Source organism: Fundulus heteroclitus, chromosome 1 (genome assembly GCF_011125445.2).
Source record: "Fundulus heteroclitus isolate FHET01 chromosome 1, MU-UCD_Fhet_4.1, whole genome shotgun sequence".
Taxonomy (NCBI): domain Eukaryota; kingdom Metazoa; phylum Chordata; class Actinopteri; order Cyprinodontiformes; family Fundulidae; genus Fundulus; species Fundulus heteroclitus.
Genome location: NC_046361.1, coordinates 43,588,347 through 43,606,053, shown reverse-complemented (window position 1 = coordinate 43,606,053; position 17,707 = coordinate 43,588,347). Strand labels below are relative to the sequence as shown.

Here is a 17,707-nt window from a genome sequence, read left to right as displayed (position 1 = left end):
CCTCCTCTCCTGAACAGCAGGATGGGCTGCAGGCGTTTCTCTGCTCCTCCATTATTTCTGATTCAGAAACATAAACCTGTGATCCTGAAGTTCAGCTTTGTCTCAGAAAATAGTCTCAAAATCCCACATTTAAAACCACCAGAGGAGAGTCAGCCTCCTCAGAGGAAACCTGGAGAAACCTGGAGAAACCTGGAGAGCAGGCTGCCCTCTGTCACCATGGTGACCATCCCAGAGGCTGTTTCCATGGTGACAGACTGAGCAGAGGAACCTTCATCCTCATCCGGGAACCTCTTCCTCCCCCTCCTCCTCTTCATCATCCTCTTCCTCCCTCTTCCCTCCTCCCCCTCCTCTTCCTCCCTGCTCCCTCCTCCCCTCCTCCTCCTCTTCCTCCCACTCCTCCTCTTCATCATCATATTCCTCCCCCTCCTCTTCATCCTCTTCCTCCCTCCTCCTCCTCTTCATCCTCTTCCTCCCTGCTCCCTCCTCCCTCCTCTTCCTCCCCCTCCTCCTCTTCATCATCATATTCCTCCCCCTCCCCTTCATCCTCTTCCTCCCTCCTCCCCCCCTCCTCCTCTTCATCATCCTCCTCTTCCTCCTCCTGCAGACGGAGCTCCTCCTGCAGCAGGTTCGCTCTTTTCTTCTTTTCCTGCATGTTTATTTTCAACATGAACGCGCCTCGGATCGTGCGCGTGTCGGTAAATCAAAGACGATGACGTGACGTCGGCGGTTTGATGTTTTGCCGTGATTGGCTGCGGTCAGCGCGATGCTGCGGCTGTTTACCGCGGAACCTTTGATTGTTTCTGATTATTGGTGGTTTCTGATTGGCTGCGGCTCCTGATCCATCGCTAGTAATCAGCTTGGTTACTGGTTATTGATCCAGTCATCTTGTTTACTGAGTAACCAGAAATCAGCAGCTTGCTCCATGCAGCTGCTTCTCTGATTGGCTCAGTTCTGTAACATAAAGCTCAGGAGCCAATCAGGAAGCAGCGGAGACCTGCTGACGCCACTGAATCCATTAGAAGCAGATCTTCTTTTAAACGTTTAGTGACATTTGGAGCAGAGATGGTGGTGACCACTTTCTCCACTGCTGGTCTGCAGATCACTGAAGCGCTTCTTGTTGGGAGGAACCAGAACCATCTGGTCTCTGTAGGCGAACTCTAAACTAAAGTCCATCATCAGTCCACCTGCCTGACCATGGCTGCTTCACTCAGCTTCCTACCCAACCTGCTGCTGGTCTTCCTCCCTGCGGTGGTCTGAGCTCTGCTTCCACCAGGGCAGAAGGAGCCTCCGTCCTCCAGCTGGAGGCAGCTCCGCCTTAACACCCGTCTCTCTGTGTCCGTCAGGGATGTCGGTGTCGCCGGGCCTCGCCGACCTGTCTCGTCTCTACCAGACGGAGTTTGTCCGAAGCGCCCGAGCGGTCGGTGTCCTCTGGGCCGTCTGCACTCTCTGCTTCGCCATCATCCAGGTGGTCATCTTGGTCCAGCCGTCCTGGGTCGGAACCACAGACACCAGGACTCACCAGGCGGGACCGCCGCTGCCCAGCGGCACCATGGGACTCTTTGAGGTAACCAGCTGCAGCTTGATTCACTTATTAATTCGTTTATTCTTTCTTTGGATTGATAAAAGACTTTTGAATTGTATAAATGATGTTGTGACCTACATTTGTTAACCTGGACAGTGTATCAGCCAATCACAGGGCAGCATTTGTCCAGCTGGGGGAGGAGAACCTGCTGGAGTTCAAAGTGAGCACCAGACTAGAGAAGAGCTCTGATTTATTAGAACCAGAATCAGAATTACGTTTATTGACCAAATATTATTACATACCAGGAATATGAATTGGTTTTGCTGTGGTGCAGAACATAGAACCTTTACAGGCAGTTTAAAGGTTCTATGTTCTGCCAAAGACAACTATAGGCATAATATGATCAAATGTAGCCTTTGGCACTACGGAGTATAAAGTTGTTATGAAATATTAGTTGTTCTCTGATGCATTCACTGCGATGCCACCTCTCACCACATGGGGGCGCCCTACAGCCGCAGCGGCATGGTAGCAAAACAGAGCAGCTGCTGTCGCTGTGCAGATCAGGAGCTAAAAGAGCAGAAATGATGGCGCTCTGCCTCACATTACTGGGCGGTGCGGTTTGGTGAAGGCAGGTACTTCCTGGAGGGGTCATTACCCGCCCCTCCAGGAACGATGGACTCCATGACGGTGGTGTAGAAGAGCACCATCACTGCCTTTGGCAGGCCGCTGACCAAACTCCAGGAGCCTGACAGGCTGATGCCTTCAGGTGCAGCTGTGGGAGAAGGACAGTGGACAAAGGTCACAACCCTGAGGGATCCCATCTTCCATTTTTACCTAGAAGATGCTCTGAGCATTTCATGATCTGCTGGGATTTTAACTCGCAACCATCTCTCAGGTTTATGGGGAATGCTCTGAAACAGAGAAATCTCCAGCAGCTGACTTGAGGTCAGAGGAAAACGGGCCGAGTGGTTCTGGATGCTAGAAAGGCAGCAGTAGTTCTGCTAAGCGCTGGTCCAGCCCAGGTCTGCAGAACATCATCTCTGAAGGAACATGTGGAACCTCGCAGCAGCGGCAGGAGGCCACACAGTTCACACAGACTCCCCAGACCTGGACCAGAACAGGACCAGAACTGGATCAGAACTGGACCAGAACAGGACCAGAACTGGACCAGAGCTGGATCAGAACTGGACCAGAACAGGACCAGAACAGGACCAGAACAGGACCAGAACAGGACCAGAAATGGACCAGAAATGGACCAGAAACGGACCAGAACTGGATCAGAAATGGACCAGAGCTGGACCAGAACAGGACCAGAACTGGACCAGAACTGGACCAGAACAGGCCGGTCCAGTGAGTCTGGATCTCAGCTACAACACCAGCAGGGTCGGGTCAGAACTTGGTGGAGGTTGAAAGCTTGGATCCTGCCTGGGACCACCGGTTCAGGTGGAGGTGGAGGTGTCATGGTGTCACAGCGGACCCGTCTTCTGATGGTTCCTTCCAGAAGCGTAACGCTCCACGTCTCAACGCTCAGGAACAGGAAGTTCTCATCATGGACGTTCAGACAACAAGCCTGCAGCAGCTGTGATGTCATCATGTCTCCATGAACTAAAACCTCTGAGGAATTGTTCTGACACGTCGTTGGACCGTGTCCATTGACCATCTGCCGTGCATTTTGTCATCTCATGACCAAAGTGCGACAGAAACACAACTAAGATTTTGTCCTCTGCTCTGCTCTCTGTGAAGGTTTCCTCTGTTTGTGTCTCCATGTCCTGCATGTGTCCAGGTATGCATGGAGTCTGACTGGCCGGTTCCTGACTGTCGTGGAGGACTGTCCAGCCTGTCTCCGTTGCCGTCCTTCCAGTCAGTGGCGGTGCTAGTGGGGGTGTCTCTGTGGGCGGTGTGGACCAGCGTCCTGTGTCTCTGTCTCTTCAGGTTCTGCAGTGCTGCCACCGTCTACAAGATCTGCGCCTGGCTGCAGCTGACAGCAGGTCAGTCACAGCTTCTGCTGGTGCTTGTGGCCCAAAGTCCTGTTGGAGCCAGGCTTATCCTGGACCCAGTTAATTCATTATTGAACCAGTTAAGGCCATTAATGGTGTCGACTGGTCCAATAATGAAGGAGCAGTAAGAGCTGCAGTGAAAGTTGAGCCAACAGCCGATAATCTAGAAGATGAAGCTGTTGGCAGCAGCAGCTCAGATGATCTGCCTCCCCTGATGATGTCACAGCTAACAGAATGCCAGACCAGGTGTACCTTCTATGAAGAGAAAAATGACAGAGAACAAAAAGTTAAAAGCTGAAAAAACAACAAACAATGCAGATTGGAGAGCAGTAGGAGAACTCAGCAGAGAGAGAGAAATAGACCCTGATGTCCTCCAGCAGCCTAAGCCTATAGCAGCATAACTATAGAGGTAGCTCAGGGTAACATGAGCCACTCTGACTAGAAGCTTTGTCACAAAGGAAAGTTTTAAGATTAGTCTTAAAAGTAGACGGGGTGTCTGCCTCACGGACCAAAACTGGGAGTTGGTTCCACAGGAGAGGAGCCTGGTAGCTAAAGGATCTGCCTCCCATTCTACTTTTAGAGACTCTAGGAACCACCAGCAGACCTGGCCTCCTTCTGAATACCTTTATTTAATAAGGACTGTGACAGGTAGCCAGTGGAGTTAATGTGCAGGTGTGAAGTAGACGATGTAATGATGCAAGTCGATGTCTTTTGTATTAGTTGCAGTTCATGGAGGGTTTTCTGGAGGACAGGGAGGGAAGAGAGTTGAAATTGTGAAGTTGAGAGGTGAGTGGACTGTCAACCAGTTTGCCAAAAGTGTGAAGGAAAACTTGCTTGATGCTGCAAAGATGAAAGTAAGTTAACCAGGTGATGTTATGGATGTGGAAAGTGATGGAGAGGATGGAGAGGTCTGTCCAGGATGACACCAAGGCTCTGAAGATGAAAGTTGGAAGAGATACAGGAATTGTCAATACATATTTTAAAACTGCCAGATGCAAGTGCTGTTCGTAATCTGGCATATATGGTCTGACTAGAAAGTTTTTTTTTTGCCAAATTTATTATTTTTGCTTTAATCCCTGAATCTGTCCGACAGATAAGATTTAAACCAGCCTAATGCTTTCCCCTTAATCCCTACAGTATGTTCAAGTCTTTGTAGGAGAATATTGTGATCAACTGTATCAAATGCAGCACTGAGATCTAACAGGACAAGTACAGACACAAGTCCATTATCTGAGGCCATGAGAATATCATTAGTGACCTTCACCAGAGCTGCTTCAGTGCTATGATGAGCTCTGAAGCCTGACTGAAACTCCTCAAGTAGGTCATTACTTTGTAAATGTTCACATAGTTGATTAGCAACTACTTTCTCAAGAATTTTAGATAAGAAAAGAAGATTAGATATAGGTCTGTAGTTTACTAACTCATCTTGATCAAGAGATGGTTTCTTAAGTAAAGGTTTGTAACATTCATGCTTGATTAAAAGCAGAATTTACAATATACACAAGGGGATCCGTCACAGGAAATCAGGTAAAAAATGCCACACCATTAATTTAAAAATAAATTGATTAACTAGACACTCATTAAGAATTTTGTTGATTTTTAGCAACAATTTTTTATTAAAAAAAGTCATAATAATACTAAATAATGATGGTTATTTGGATAAATAGCTCAATAACAAAAAAAATCCTTCCAAAAGTAATTATGTTTAATTCCAAACACTTATTTGACTCAGCAAAGCAACTCAAAAAAAAACAAAAAAAAAACAAATTGTCCGATCCTTTTATCTTTAAGAATAAAGTCCGTAACGGAGTTCCATATGCTCCAGAACCAAAACAAAAACCTTGGAAAATGTTTTTCCCCTTTGAGTCCAAAGTCCCGTTCAAAAAGAAAAAATCCAAACGTCAAAATCCCATCCAAAAAAGATAAGAAAAAAAGAGTGGTACCACTAAAAATCCCCAAAAAGAAAAATAAAGTCCAGATCTCACCGGCCGCGTCTTTCTTTCCCCTCTGTAGCGTCTTTTGCCTCGGGCGGCGTCCTTTTGCACCGGGTTGCGTCTTCTGGCTCCAAACTCCGATCAGGTTTCTGAATACACGTTTCTGTGGCGCTGGGATGAACTTTGATTTCCGTGTTATCTATTTCCTAACATTTAATCAAAACAAAACAAAAATCTCCCGCTGCACAGATCTGAGCGTATGCGTCTTTTTTTTTTTTCACCTGTCGACCTGTTGCGCTGCGCACACGCCCCTTTTTATCCACTAATTACATTCACCCGTATGCTACTTGCCCAGCATCAGTTTTAATCAGTGGAGATTCAAAATCATTTTAATAAAGGAAAAATCAACAACTGTTCTATCCAACAGTTTGTCACCTTTTCCTACTTTAATGTCTTTACGCAAAAGAAGAACATAGTGGTTATGTTACAGGTTTAATAACAGTTACTTTAAAAGCCTGTGGTACATATCCATTTACCTAGGATAGATTAATCATGTCTAAAATAGAACCACTGATCAAAGGGAATATGTCCTTAAACAACTTGGTTGGGATTGGGTCTAACATACAGGTAGAAGGTTTAGATGAAGCTAAAATTTTAGATAGCTCAGAAAGCTCTACTGCTTTTAAACAGTTCAGACACTGCGCAGGTTCTAAAGATTCCTCCAATGCTGCCTCACTTACTGAGGACGAGGTAATCATGTTTGGGAGGATGCCAATTATTTTATTTTTAGTGGAATCAATTTTATTTATGAAGAATCCCATAAAATCATTATTGCTAAGAGCTAAGGTAATGGGTGGATCTAGGATTTCTTTTTATACTTTTATATGAAAGTATTTTTACAGTAAAATATGGTGCACATAATCTGACACAAAAACTGAATCTTCTAACCCTGACCAGTGTTAGGAGCCTATGGCAGTAGAGTTAGGGTCAGAAACAATCAATCAGAGCAAAGAGGAAGGTTTGGCTCTGATTGGTTGTTAGCAGTGTCAGTTAGGAAGTCACTGAGTCAGGGCTATTTTTAGAATTCAATACTAATGCAAGAGTTAAAACCATACAATATCATATGATTCTTTTTCAAAAGACATTGTAAACTTCTTAAAAATTCTCAATTCAAATTGACCTTGCATTGTATTTTCCGCCTTTACTTGATCGTGCTACGGGTACGGGTAGTGATACTGCCCTCTATAGGATGAGAGAGGAACTAAGGCAACACTGCTTTAATGGAGACAGAGTAACTATGGATTTCCATAGTTACTCTTTCTCCATTAAAGCAGTGTTGCCTTTTGCGCATGCGCGAACAGAATAACTTCCGGTAGGCAATATTTCGTTTTTCTGACTTTTTTACTTTTTTTTTAACTTTTTTCTTCTTGTATATCTTTGTATTTGTGTAAATATTCTCCTGAAATAATGTAATTTTCTTCTGTTTAGCTAAGTTACATGTTGGACCAAGATCATTCATCTTTTTTTTCTTCTAAAAAAACTTTATTTAACCACTGTACATTACATCAGGTATCTGTGCTGAACTGCATAAACAGCATTTACAGAAAGTATATAAAGCATATTTTAATATAGAAGAAAACCAAAGATAAAAGAATAGGGAACAATAATAGTAATAATAATAATAAGGGGCAACATTATACTATGCATAAATTCAAGAAGAGGGCATTAAACCAGCAGATTAAATTTGGTCACAAAAGAAAGAATTACCAGCACTTTTTGCTCTTACAAATTCTAAAGATTTTACATAAGATTTCGTCTCATTTTTCCAATGGGATATAAATGGTTTACATTCGAAGAAAAGGCATTAGTGTGAATAAAATTTTACTACTAAAATTAAAATATTAACACCAAGTTCCTAACCTCCAATTTTTGTAACTATACCAAGTAACACTTCTCTTAGAATGGATCCACAATAGAAGATCAAGCTAAAAGCTTTGGACTATAATGCAATCAATTAAAAGGTCTTCCAGACTTTCGCTTTCAACCTCACAAAAAACACAATTTCACCAGGATTGTTCATCTACTGAACTGATTGTGTGCCTGACACGGGAGGATTTCTGGTCCTTGCGGTTAAATCAGTGCATGGAATCAAAAGTAAGTATTCTTTAATGTGTCTCATAAAACCTGTAATATCTAACTATCTCCTCACTGGTTAATTTCAATGTCTTTCAGATTAGAAATGTTTGCCTGAAAATAGTGGAGGAAATGGCAAAAAGATGTGTGATTAAATTGCCCAGATCTTCGGTTTTAAGCCCTATGAACTGCATCATTCTTTCTGTTTTCATAAGGGAAGAGAAATACACATCTTCGATCTGTACTTAATAAATGTATTGTAATAATGTATGCCTTGGCTTTGTTACATGTTCTTTGTTCTATTCCCTGTTTGGTTTTTGTAAAACATATACAACTATAATGACGGGGTCTTCTCTTGTTTATGATATGTCCACCAGAGGGCGCTAAAATCTCAATCGATAATTTTAACTTTCCCATAAAACACATTCTTTTACTACAAGATTATGTGTTCAAGTTAATTACATAATTTTATAGTAATGTAGAACATTATAATAAAACTAATAGAGTGCATTCAGCCAATACAGATAAACGTCAAGCAATACAATGGAGAGACTGTAAAACGCATCTATTTCTTCCAGAAAAGTCTTCAATATTTTCTATAGGATGTGGCTTACCATTCTTTAATGATTTAAGGATAGAAATAAGTATTTTTGGTACCGTAATTACATTATTTTTGGCGACCCGGAAGTTATTCTGTTCGCGCAGGCGCAAATGAGCTGATGGAACAGATCGTGCTACTGGTAAAGATCGGGTTGAGTGTTGCTGTAGTTCCTCTCTCATCCTGTAGAGGGCAGTGTTGCTGTAGTTCCTCTCTCATCTTGTAGTGGGCAGTGTTGCTGTAGTTCCTCTCTCATCCTATAGAGGGCAGTGTTGCTGTAGTTCCTCTCTCATCTTGTAGTGGGCAGTGTTGCTGTAGTTCCTCTCTCATCCTATAGAGGGCAGTGTTGCTGTAGTTCCTATCTCATCCTGTAGAGCGCAATATTGCTGTAGTTCCTCTCTCATCCTGTAGAGGGCAGTGTTGCTGTAGTTCCTCTCTCATCCTGTAGAGGGCAGTGTTGCTGTAGTTCCTCTCTCATCCTGTAGAGGGCAGTGTTGCTGTAGTTCCTCTCTCATCCTATAGAGGGCAGTGTTGCTGTAGTTCCTCTCTCATCCTGTAGTGGGCAGTGTTGCTGTAGTTCCTCTCTCATCCTATAGAGGGCAGTGTTGCTGTAGTTCCTAATCCTCCTCTCATCCTGTAGAGGGCAGTGTTGCTGTAGTTCCTCTCTCATCCTGTAGAGGGCAGTGTTGCTGTAGTTCCTCTCTCATCATGTAGAGGGCAATGTTGCTGTAGTTCCTCTCTCATCCTATAGAGGGCAATATTACTGTAGTTCCTCTCTCATCCTGTAGAGGGCAGTGTTGCTGTAGTTCCTCTCTCATCCTGTAGAGGGCAGTGTTGCTGTAGTTCCTCTCTCATCTTGTAGAGCACAATGTTGCTGTAGTTCCTCTCTCATCCTATAGAGGGCAGTGTTGCTGTAGTTCCTCTCTCATCTTGTAGAGCACAATGTTGCTGTAGTTCCTCTCTCATCCTATAGAGGGCAGTGTTGCTGTAGTTCCTCTCTCATCCTGTAGAGGGCAGTGTTGCTGTAGTTCCTCTCTCATCCTATAGAGGGCAATATTGTTGTAGTTCCTCTCTCATCCTGTAGAGGGCAATGTGTGTATTGATGTTTCTTTTCTTTGCAGGTTTTTGTCTCGCCTTGGCTTGTCTCCTGTTTCCAGACTCATGGGAGAGTCCAGAGATGAGAGTTCTGTGTGGAGAGTCGGTAAGGACATTGTTGTATATAAATTCCACATAAATAGCCCATTTTCCATTGCCACTCAAAAGCGTGGGGCTTTTCAAATCCTGTGTAACATTTCCAGACACATTTACTCATTTGACTTTCCTGGGGCTTTGGTCCCTCAAGTGACCCAGTACTCTGTACCGCTTTCCCGGGCTTGTTGAGGGGGCGGGGTTGCATGCAGCAAAAAAAGCTGTCAACCACAAGGGAGCCATAAAGAGTTAACTAATTTACAAACCTATCAATTTATACCCTCAATTTACCACAAAACGTTGTTGTTTAGGCGTGTTTAGGTGAGAAAGTCCACCTCCAAACTTCATCTGTGCAGTCAGCTCATCGGGATTATGAGTCAATTTTAATTCTGCTCAGACTTGTCGGTATGGCAGAGTCCCGTTGTGGCTGAAAAGTCACTATAACGAGTTTACTAACTTAGTGGGGAAAATCTATCAGATATCAAATGTGAAAATCTAGGCTGGATGTTTTTAGTTACAAACCACAGATGCACGCTTTATTGATTTACTTAGGTCGGAACAAGCTGGTTCTGTTTTTCTGCTGCAGCAGGACTAGAGAAAGCGGAGCTGAATCTGTGCAGCGCATATATCCTCTAACCCAGGGGTCTTCAATGTTTTTAGCCTCGCACCGCTTTCTGTGTCCCAACCGGAATGACGCACCCTCAGTCTTCAAAAGAAAAAAAATTGCAGTTGCAGTTACAACACAACCATCATAACAAAGGTCATGGAAATAAAATTAGAGCATAATTTGAATTAAATTGCAATAAAGTTACACACAACATCCACAACAGGATCCTGAGGGTTTTCAGGTGCATCAGTGTCTCAGAGAAAGAAAGAGACGCTCAGATTGGTCACACCTCCACAACCTGAAACATCTCTGAAGCAGAGACCATCCAGGTGGATTCACGGACTAAACTCTGATGATCTACCTGTGAGTGTTCTCTCTTTGCTTATTTCATGTACCAGTTTATAAATCTGAGTCTGACTCACAATTTACACCGCAAATACAAACACAACAAAGTTTAATTAGATTTGAGTCCGATGACAAGCGAACGAGAGAGACAGAGAGAGAGAGAGAGAGAGAGAGAGAGAGAGGGAGAGAAAGACACTTTGGTAGAGTGGCACAGAGTAACAATAACACAGTTACTTCCTGATTGTCTCACAGCGGTTACCTTCAGCAGGTAGACACGCCCACAGCAACACCTCAGTTCCCAGCTACCCCACCATCGATTGCTGGTTTCCCTGTTCCTGTCTGAATACGCGCTAAAACCGCGTCTTTAAAATGAATCACAATGAAAAGTATTACAGCTCTGAGCGTGAACAAAGTCAATAAACAGCGTCTACCACCAGTTTTCCCCCAGTAGCAGCACTGTGACATCATCAGAGCTGGTAGCAGTTCAGAGTTATAGGCGCTGCCCATCGATAGAGAGACAGAGTCACAATTAATTTAAACTTGTAAATAAAACTTTCAGCCCAAGTTTAATTTTTCCTTTGCTGACGTAAACAGCATAAAGTCAGGAGAGAAAAAGAGACGTTTTCTGATTCTCGCTCATTTTCTTCTCTCAGATCCATTCCAGTTCTCTCCTCTGTTGCCTCCAATTCCTCCCTCTCTCTCTTTCTCTTTCTCTTTCTTTCTCGGTTCCTCTCCTAGATCCTGATATCCTCCAGCAGCCTAAGCCTATAGCAGTAAAACTATAAAGATAGCTCAGAGTAACATGAGCCACTCTAGTTATAAGTTTTGTCAAAAAGGAAAGTTTTAAGCCTAGTCTTAAAAGTAGACGGGGTGTCTGCCTCACGGACCAAAACTGGGAGTTGGTTCCACAGGAGAGGAGCCTGATAGCTAAAGGATCTGCCTCCCATTCTACTTTTAGAGACTCTAGGAACCACCAGCAGACCTGCAGTCTGAGAGTGAAGTGCTCTGTTAGGAACATACGGGGTAATCAGAGCTCTGATATATGATGGAGCTTGATTATTAAGGGCTTTATACGTTAGAAGAAGAATTTTAAATTCTATTCTTGATTTAACAGGAAGCCAATGAAGGGAAGCTAAAATTGGAGAAATATGATCCCTCTTGTTGATTTTAATCAGAACTCTTGCTGCAGCATTTTGGATCAGCTGAAGGCTTTGAACTGCATTTTGTGGACTTCCTGATAGTAAAGAATTACAATAGTCCAGCCTTGAAGTAACAAATGCATGGACTAGTTTTTCAGCATCACTCCTGGACAGAATGTTTCTAATTTTGGCGATATTCCTGAGGTGAAAAAAGGAAACTCTGGAAACCTGTTTAATATGGGATTTAAATGACATGTCTTGGTCAAAAATAACACCAAGATTTTTTACTTTATTACCAGAGGCCAAGTTAATGCCATCCAGATTAAGTGATTGGTTAAGAAGTTTATTTTTTAGGACTCTGGTCCAAAGATTACAACTTCTGTCTTGTCAGAATTTAAGTGCAGGAAATTTAACGTAATCCAGCTTTTGATGTCATCAAGACACGACTGCAGTCGAAGTAACTGATTGGATTCATCAGGATTTATGGATAAATATAGCTGAGTGTCATCAGCATAACAGTGGAAATTAATCCCATGCTGTCTGATAATTTTGCCAATCGGAAGCATATATATAGTAAAGAGAATTGGTCCAAGGACTGAACCCTGTGGTACTCCACAAGTGACCCTAGAGTTTGAGGAAGATTTATTATTAACATGAACAAACTGGAACCTGTCCGACAGATAAGATTTAAACCAGCCTAATGCTTTCCCCTTAATCCCTACAGTATGCTCAAGTCTTTGTAGGAGAATATTGTGATCAACTGGATCAAATGCAGCACTGAGATCTAACAGGACAAGTACAGACACAAGTCCATTATCTGAGGCCATGAGAATATCATTAGTGACCTTCACCAGAGCTGTTTCAGTGCTATGATGAGCTCTGAAGCCTGACTGAAACTCCTCAAGTAGGTCATTAAATTGTAAATGTTCACATAGTTGATTAGTAACTACTTTCTCAAGAATTTTAGATAAGAAAAGAAGATTAGATATAGGTCTGTAGTTTACTAACTCATCTTGATCAAGAGATGGTTTCTTAAGTAAAGGTTTAATAACAGCTACTTTAAAAGCCTGTGGTACATATCCATTTACCAAGGATAGATTAATCATGTCTAAAATAGGACCACTGATCAGAGGGAATACCTCCTTAAACAACTTGGTTGGGATTGGGTCTAACATACAGGTAGAAGGTTTAGATGAAGCTAAAATTTTAGATAGCTCAGAAAGCTCTACTGCTTTTAAACAGTTCAGACACTGCGCAGATTCTAAAGATTCCTCCAACACTGCCTCACTGAGGACGAGGTAATCATGTTTGGGAGGATGCCAATTATTTTATTTTTAATGGAATCAATTATTTATGAAGAATCCCATAAAATCATTACTGCTAAGAGCTAAGGGAATGGATGGATCAACAGAGCTGTGGCTCTGGGTAAGTTTGGCAACTGTACTAAAGAGAAATCTAGGATTATTTTTATTTTCCTCAATTAATGATGAAAAATATGCTGCTCTAACTCTGCAAAGGGTCTTGTTATACAACAATAGACTGTCCCTCCAGCAGTGTTGTAGTACTCGAGTCCGAGACTCGAACTCGAGTCCGAGTCATTAGCTAAATTTAGAGACTCGTGACTTGACTTGGACTTGAGCACTGATGACTCGAACTTGGACTCGGACTCCTACATTCAGATCATTCTGACTCGGAAATTGAGAAAAAGACTCGACTTTTTTTATATCATTAGGCTATAATTTTAATATGTCATTAGAATATTATTTGGTGTATGATTTTAATATCTAATTGTCGTACCGCGCACGTGACGTCACCATCTCATGAGCAACGCCCCTTGCCGCTAAGGTTGGGCAAACAGTGTGAGAGCGCACGTAGCAACCAGCCGTTACACATGCAACAGATACAAGGATATGACCGACTTTACAGCTGTTAAACTTTCACAAGAGGATGTCCAGGCGCCCATTTTACTGGTAGAACTGTGGAACAACATACCAACGTTCAGCTCAAACGATGGATTGAGTGTCGAGGGCTTAGAAAGACTGGGAAACTGGCCGAGTTGATAGGAAGCGTCATTTACAGTTTTTTTCTGTTTGTAGTCACCGTCCAGGAATCGGTATAAGTTGTCCGGCCCGCCGAACAATTTAGTCCGGTCCGGTGGCCAAATTCATTATCATTATCCAACGGCTGTATCTCCTCGCTGCATCGACCGATCTTCACCAGATTTGTTGTGAGTCATGGGGGAACGCTGCCGAACGCGTTTGTGGGAATCGCCCGGTGGACGGGCGAGGAAAATGCGTGACAGCATCTGCGGTGGCGGGCGGCCGGCGGTGCGCGAACCCCGCCGGCCGGCCGGCACCGCGGCGGTGTACAAACCCCGCCCGCCGGCCGGCACCGCGGCGGTGTGCGAACCCCGCCCGCCGGCCGGCCGGCACCGCGGCGTTGCGCGAACCCCGCCGGCCGGCCGGAGCCGCGGCGGTGGCCAATAGGCCGGAGTGCGCTTGGCTGCGAGGGCTGATCGACGCCGGGCTTGCGGCTTTAACATCCTTCATATGCGGCCTATCAGCGTACCTCGAGTCGCTGTTGCGCGTTCCATAACAACAATGTTTAAAAACCGTGGTTAGGAGACGTCTTAAAAGCAGTAGTTTTACCGAGTAAAACCAAGGGTAACTACAGCGAAAGAGTTATTAGTGCAATGGAATGTTACTGCTTCATGTCATACATCATACGTCACGGCATGTTCCTACAACGAACTTGGATCAATAGTGACTCGACTCGGACTCGACTCGGATGAGTAGTGGACTCGACTCGGACTCGACTCGGATTTTTTTTTTAATGACTTGGACTTGACTCGGACTTGAACACTGGTGACTCGAACCTGGACTCGGACTCGAGGCATAGTGACTTGACTACAACACTGCCCTCCAGATTAGGTAGGATTCCTCTTGGTGTGTAGAGCGCCATTTTCTCTCCAATTTCCTAACATTTTTTGTACGCGTTTCGTAATACACACTAAAAGTACGAACGCCCCAAAAATAAAACGCGTACGAAAAAAAATCTGATCTCTGAAAATCTCTCTGAAACACCAGTCCTTAGATCACAGTTTACTTTCTAGATCCCAGCAGCAGCAGAACGTCTGGTACCAGGTTCTGCCCTCTACGCTCCCTGATTAGACCATAAGTCGATGCAAAGCAGCTCATGAAGGTTAATGTGTCAGAAATGGGTCAGCTGATCGTTTTTCTTTCATGGTGAAATGGCGACCAGAGAGAAAAAGCAAAGAAACGGTGAAAATATTAATCACAGCGGTGTTTATTAAATGCGTAAATCAGAGGTAAAAGCACAGATGTTGTTTTAAATGTGGGATGGCAGCGCTGCTCCTCTGAGGCAGCGTTCAGATCGACATTTAGAGGAGGGAGGGAGACCAGGAGAAATGAGAGGATCCCCCCCCCCCCGCGAAAAGCATTTTTGGAAGGTGATGGGACGCTGCATGGGTGTTAGCGGTAAGCGGCTCTAATTTAAGTTGGGCCTTTTCTACAGATTTGAGAGAGTTTTAAGATAAAGTTCGGGTGTGATTAAAGTCACAGAGGAACCATAATGCAGTTTGGCAGCAGCTCACCATCTGCGTCGCTAATCTCCAAATTCAGAGTACGCCTGGGTCACAGTCGCCGTGAGGAACGCACATTTTACTGACACGTCTTTTTTCACTACTTTTGCGTGGACAGTGACGTGAAGTGAAATGTAAACCTTATAAAGGAGAGCCGGCTGGTTTTCTCTGCTCTGCAGCAGCTGTTTCTGGCTGAATGTCACCAGGTTGCAGCTTAAGTCTCTGACTGTCTGACCCTGTCGGCCCTCAGGTGGGCAGCTTCTCTCCAGGTAACTGCTCCGTCCACTGGGCCTACATCCTGGCCATGATGGGAATTCTGGACTACGCCATCCTGGCCACGCTGGCCTTCGTTCTGGCCAACAGACAGGATGCTCTGCTGCCTCCAGAGGGAGCTGACGGTGAGCGGCGGGCGGTGAAGGTCAACCACAAGGTCAATGGGGTTGGTGCTAAAGCTGTTTGTGTTTGTGCAGTGACGGCGGGCCTGCTGATGTCAGCTTAGTCACCGAGTGAGTCTCCTCTTCTTCTGCTGCACCATCAGTTACTTCAGAGCTGCTGATGGTTCTTCTCTGTCCTGCTCCTCAGGGCTTCCCCCACATCTCCATGTCCTCCAGACCTTCTCATCTTCTTCATCAACAGAGGGAACATTCCCCAGCAGCTGCGCTTGTTTTAGTGGAACTGATCTGTTAAAGTTCTTTCAAGTTTGATGGTTCTGCATGAAGCAGGTTCTCTGCAGGTCCACAGTGGGTTCCCTGCAGGATTCTCTGCAGGCCCACACTGGGTTCCCTGCAGGGTTCTCTGCAGGTCCACACTGGGTTCCCTGCAGGGTTCTCTGCAGGTCCACACTGGGTTCCCTGCAGGTTCTCTGCATGTCCACTCTGGGTTCCCTGCAGGTTCCCTGCAGGTCCACAGTGGGTTCTCTGCAGGGTTCTCTGCAGGCCGACACTGGGTTCCCTGTAGGGTTCTCTGCAGGTCCACGGTGGGTTCTCTGCAGGTCCACGGTGGGTTACCTGCAGGTCCACGGTGGGTTCTCTGCTCAGGCTGACCTTCTGCGCGGTGGATGGAAAGCTTTCAGTCGTGCATGAAGTAACGTTCTCTCAGCATGATTAAACTGTCATTGTAGCAGCTTTCAGGCCCGCGGACCTTTCTGTGAATAAAGGTTCTGTTCATTACTACAGAAAGCTCATATCATTGGCCAGAGTATTTACCTGGACAGGTGTGACCCAGTTCTCCAGAGGAGCCTATCAGAAGCACCCAGTGAGCGTGATAGATGTATAGGATCTAGATGTAAGTGATCAGACATTAGATCGTGTGATGTCCTGCATGGCCAGCTAGCCGACATCAGATTACTGGACTTAGTTTTAACGCATTTAAAGGTCACTCAGTTGGTTCTGCATCTGACCCAGATTAGTCAGACTTTAGAACTTTCAGACCCGGAGCAGTGTGTGCAGCTCATACTGCTCCAAAGCAGAGATCCATGGAACGGTGCTGAAAACAGGCAGAACTGTCCAAATGTCTTCAACCGTGTCTGACTGCCTTAATGATGCATCCACCTGATGATAATAGCAACATGAGCAGCACCTGCACATTCAGAAAGAGAGCAGGTTCTGATCCATGGAGGTGGTTAGGCTGCAGAACCCTGGGTAGAACCAGCGTCAATCCCGCCCAGTCAGCACTAACCCCCCCCCCCCAACCCTGGCTGTTGGCGGCAGTGTTGCCATAGTTGCTGTTATAAGCAACTTTGGGCTTGTTTTCCTCTAAAGTCGCTTGGAAATTTCGTGAGTTGCTGGTTGTTTCTGAACGTGAACTTTCCTTTTCCTGAAGCGGCCTCTCTGGTCATAGAGTTAGTCGTTTGTTTCTCTCGCAAGCTTTGGCCACACTGCTTGTCGGGTGGGCGAAGTGTCTAGCCCTACGCTAGCCGAGCTTTTGCATGTGCAGATGGCAGTAGCTAACCTAACTACAGCGATCTACGGTGGCTGTAGTTAGGTTAGAAATAAAACGAAGAAAACCTGGTTTACAGTTGGCGAGCTAAAAGAGCTACAGTGAGTTATCGTCGATACGTCTTTGGCCTAAAAACTCCACCTGCCCAAAGCTCTGTTGTTTCAGGCGAGAACAGCGGCATGCTGGGCGGGTTGACGCTGGTGCAGTTCTGCCCACGGTTCTACAGTGAGCACCACATCGGGCCCACACCGATCGGTTCTGTTGCTCTCTGATAGGGTTTATTGGTTTGGCATCCTCCGTGAAATTCATGGAGATGACTGGATGTCAGGCTGATGCGACTGTTTATCTCTGCATCAGACCCAGTGGTGACCAACTGCAAAACATCAGGAACGTGAGATTCTGTCAGGTTTTGGGGATCGAATCGGGCCAATCCAGGAGCGACAGGCTTGATCCTGGTGGAATAACTAAACTGAGACGATTGTTGAAGTTTTCCTGTAGAATAAAACTGCCTGTTTTAAACCATTTAATAAAGAAATCAAAGTCTGAACAAATGAAATCTGAAGTCAGTTCATTTCTTGTAACCTCTCTCTAACATAGAAAGTATTCCTGGTTCACTGTTTCGTGTTCTTTCTGTGTGTCTGCTCCGGGTTCTCCAACCTACAGCCTGTTCTGGCAGAGCCTGGTTCTGGTTCTGCTGTTTGTTTG

The 17,707-nt window shown here is 44.8% G+C and overlaps 1 protein-coding gene across 2 annotated transcripts; it reads left to right on the top strand.

Annotated features, from left to right (window-relative positions):
- The first annotated feature begins 588 nt into the window (after positions 1–588).
- Positions 589–15,845, top strand: lhfpl4b (LHFPL tetraspan subfamily member 4b). Of its 2 annotated transcripts, XM_036143750.1 has the most exons (7): positions 589–625; positions 1,344–1,564; positions 3,306–3,510; positions 9,306–9,385; positions 15,315–15,462; positions 15,535–15,570; positions 15,647–15,845. In XM_036143750.1, the coding sequence occupies exons 2-6, from the start codon at positions 1,346–1,348 to the stop codon at positions 15,561–15,563; spliced, it is 681 nt and encodes a 226-aa protein (XP_035999643.1). In that variant the 5' UTR covers positions 589–625; positions 1,344–1,345; the 3' UTR covers positions 15,564–15,570; positions 15,647–15,845. The 2 variants fall into 2 exon arrangements, with proteins under 2 accessions (XP_035999643.1, XP_035999638.1); XM_036143745.1 differs by having other exon boundaries at positions 15,535–15,845.
- Positions 15,846–17,707: the final 1,862 nt, after the last annotated feature.

Bases quoted from the DNA above. Each gene is read 5' to 3' on its own strand.
- lhfpl4b (XM_036143750.1), top strand. From the start codon at position 1,346: ATGTCGGTGTCGCCGGGCCTCGCCGACCTGTCTCGTCTCTACCAGACG. The intron at 3,511-9,305 runs GTCAGTCACAGC...TTTTCTTTGCAG, and splicing joins CTGGCTGCAGCTGACAGCAG to GTTTTTGTCTCGCCTTGGCT. The intron at 9,386-15,314 runs GTAAGGACATTG...GTCGGCCCTCAG, and splicing joins GAGTTCTGTGTGGAGAGTCG to GTGGGCAGCTTCTCTCCAGG.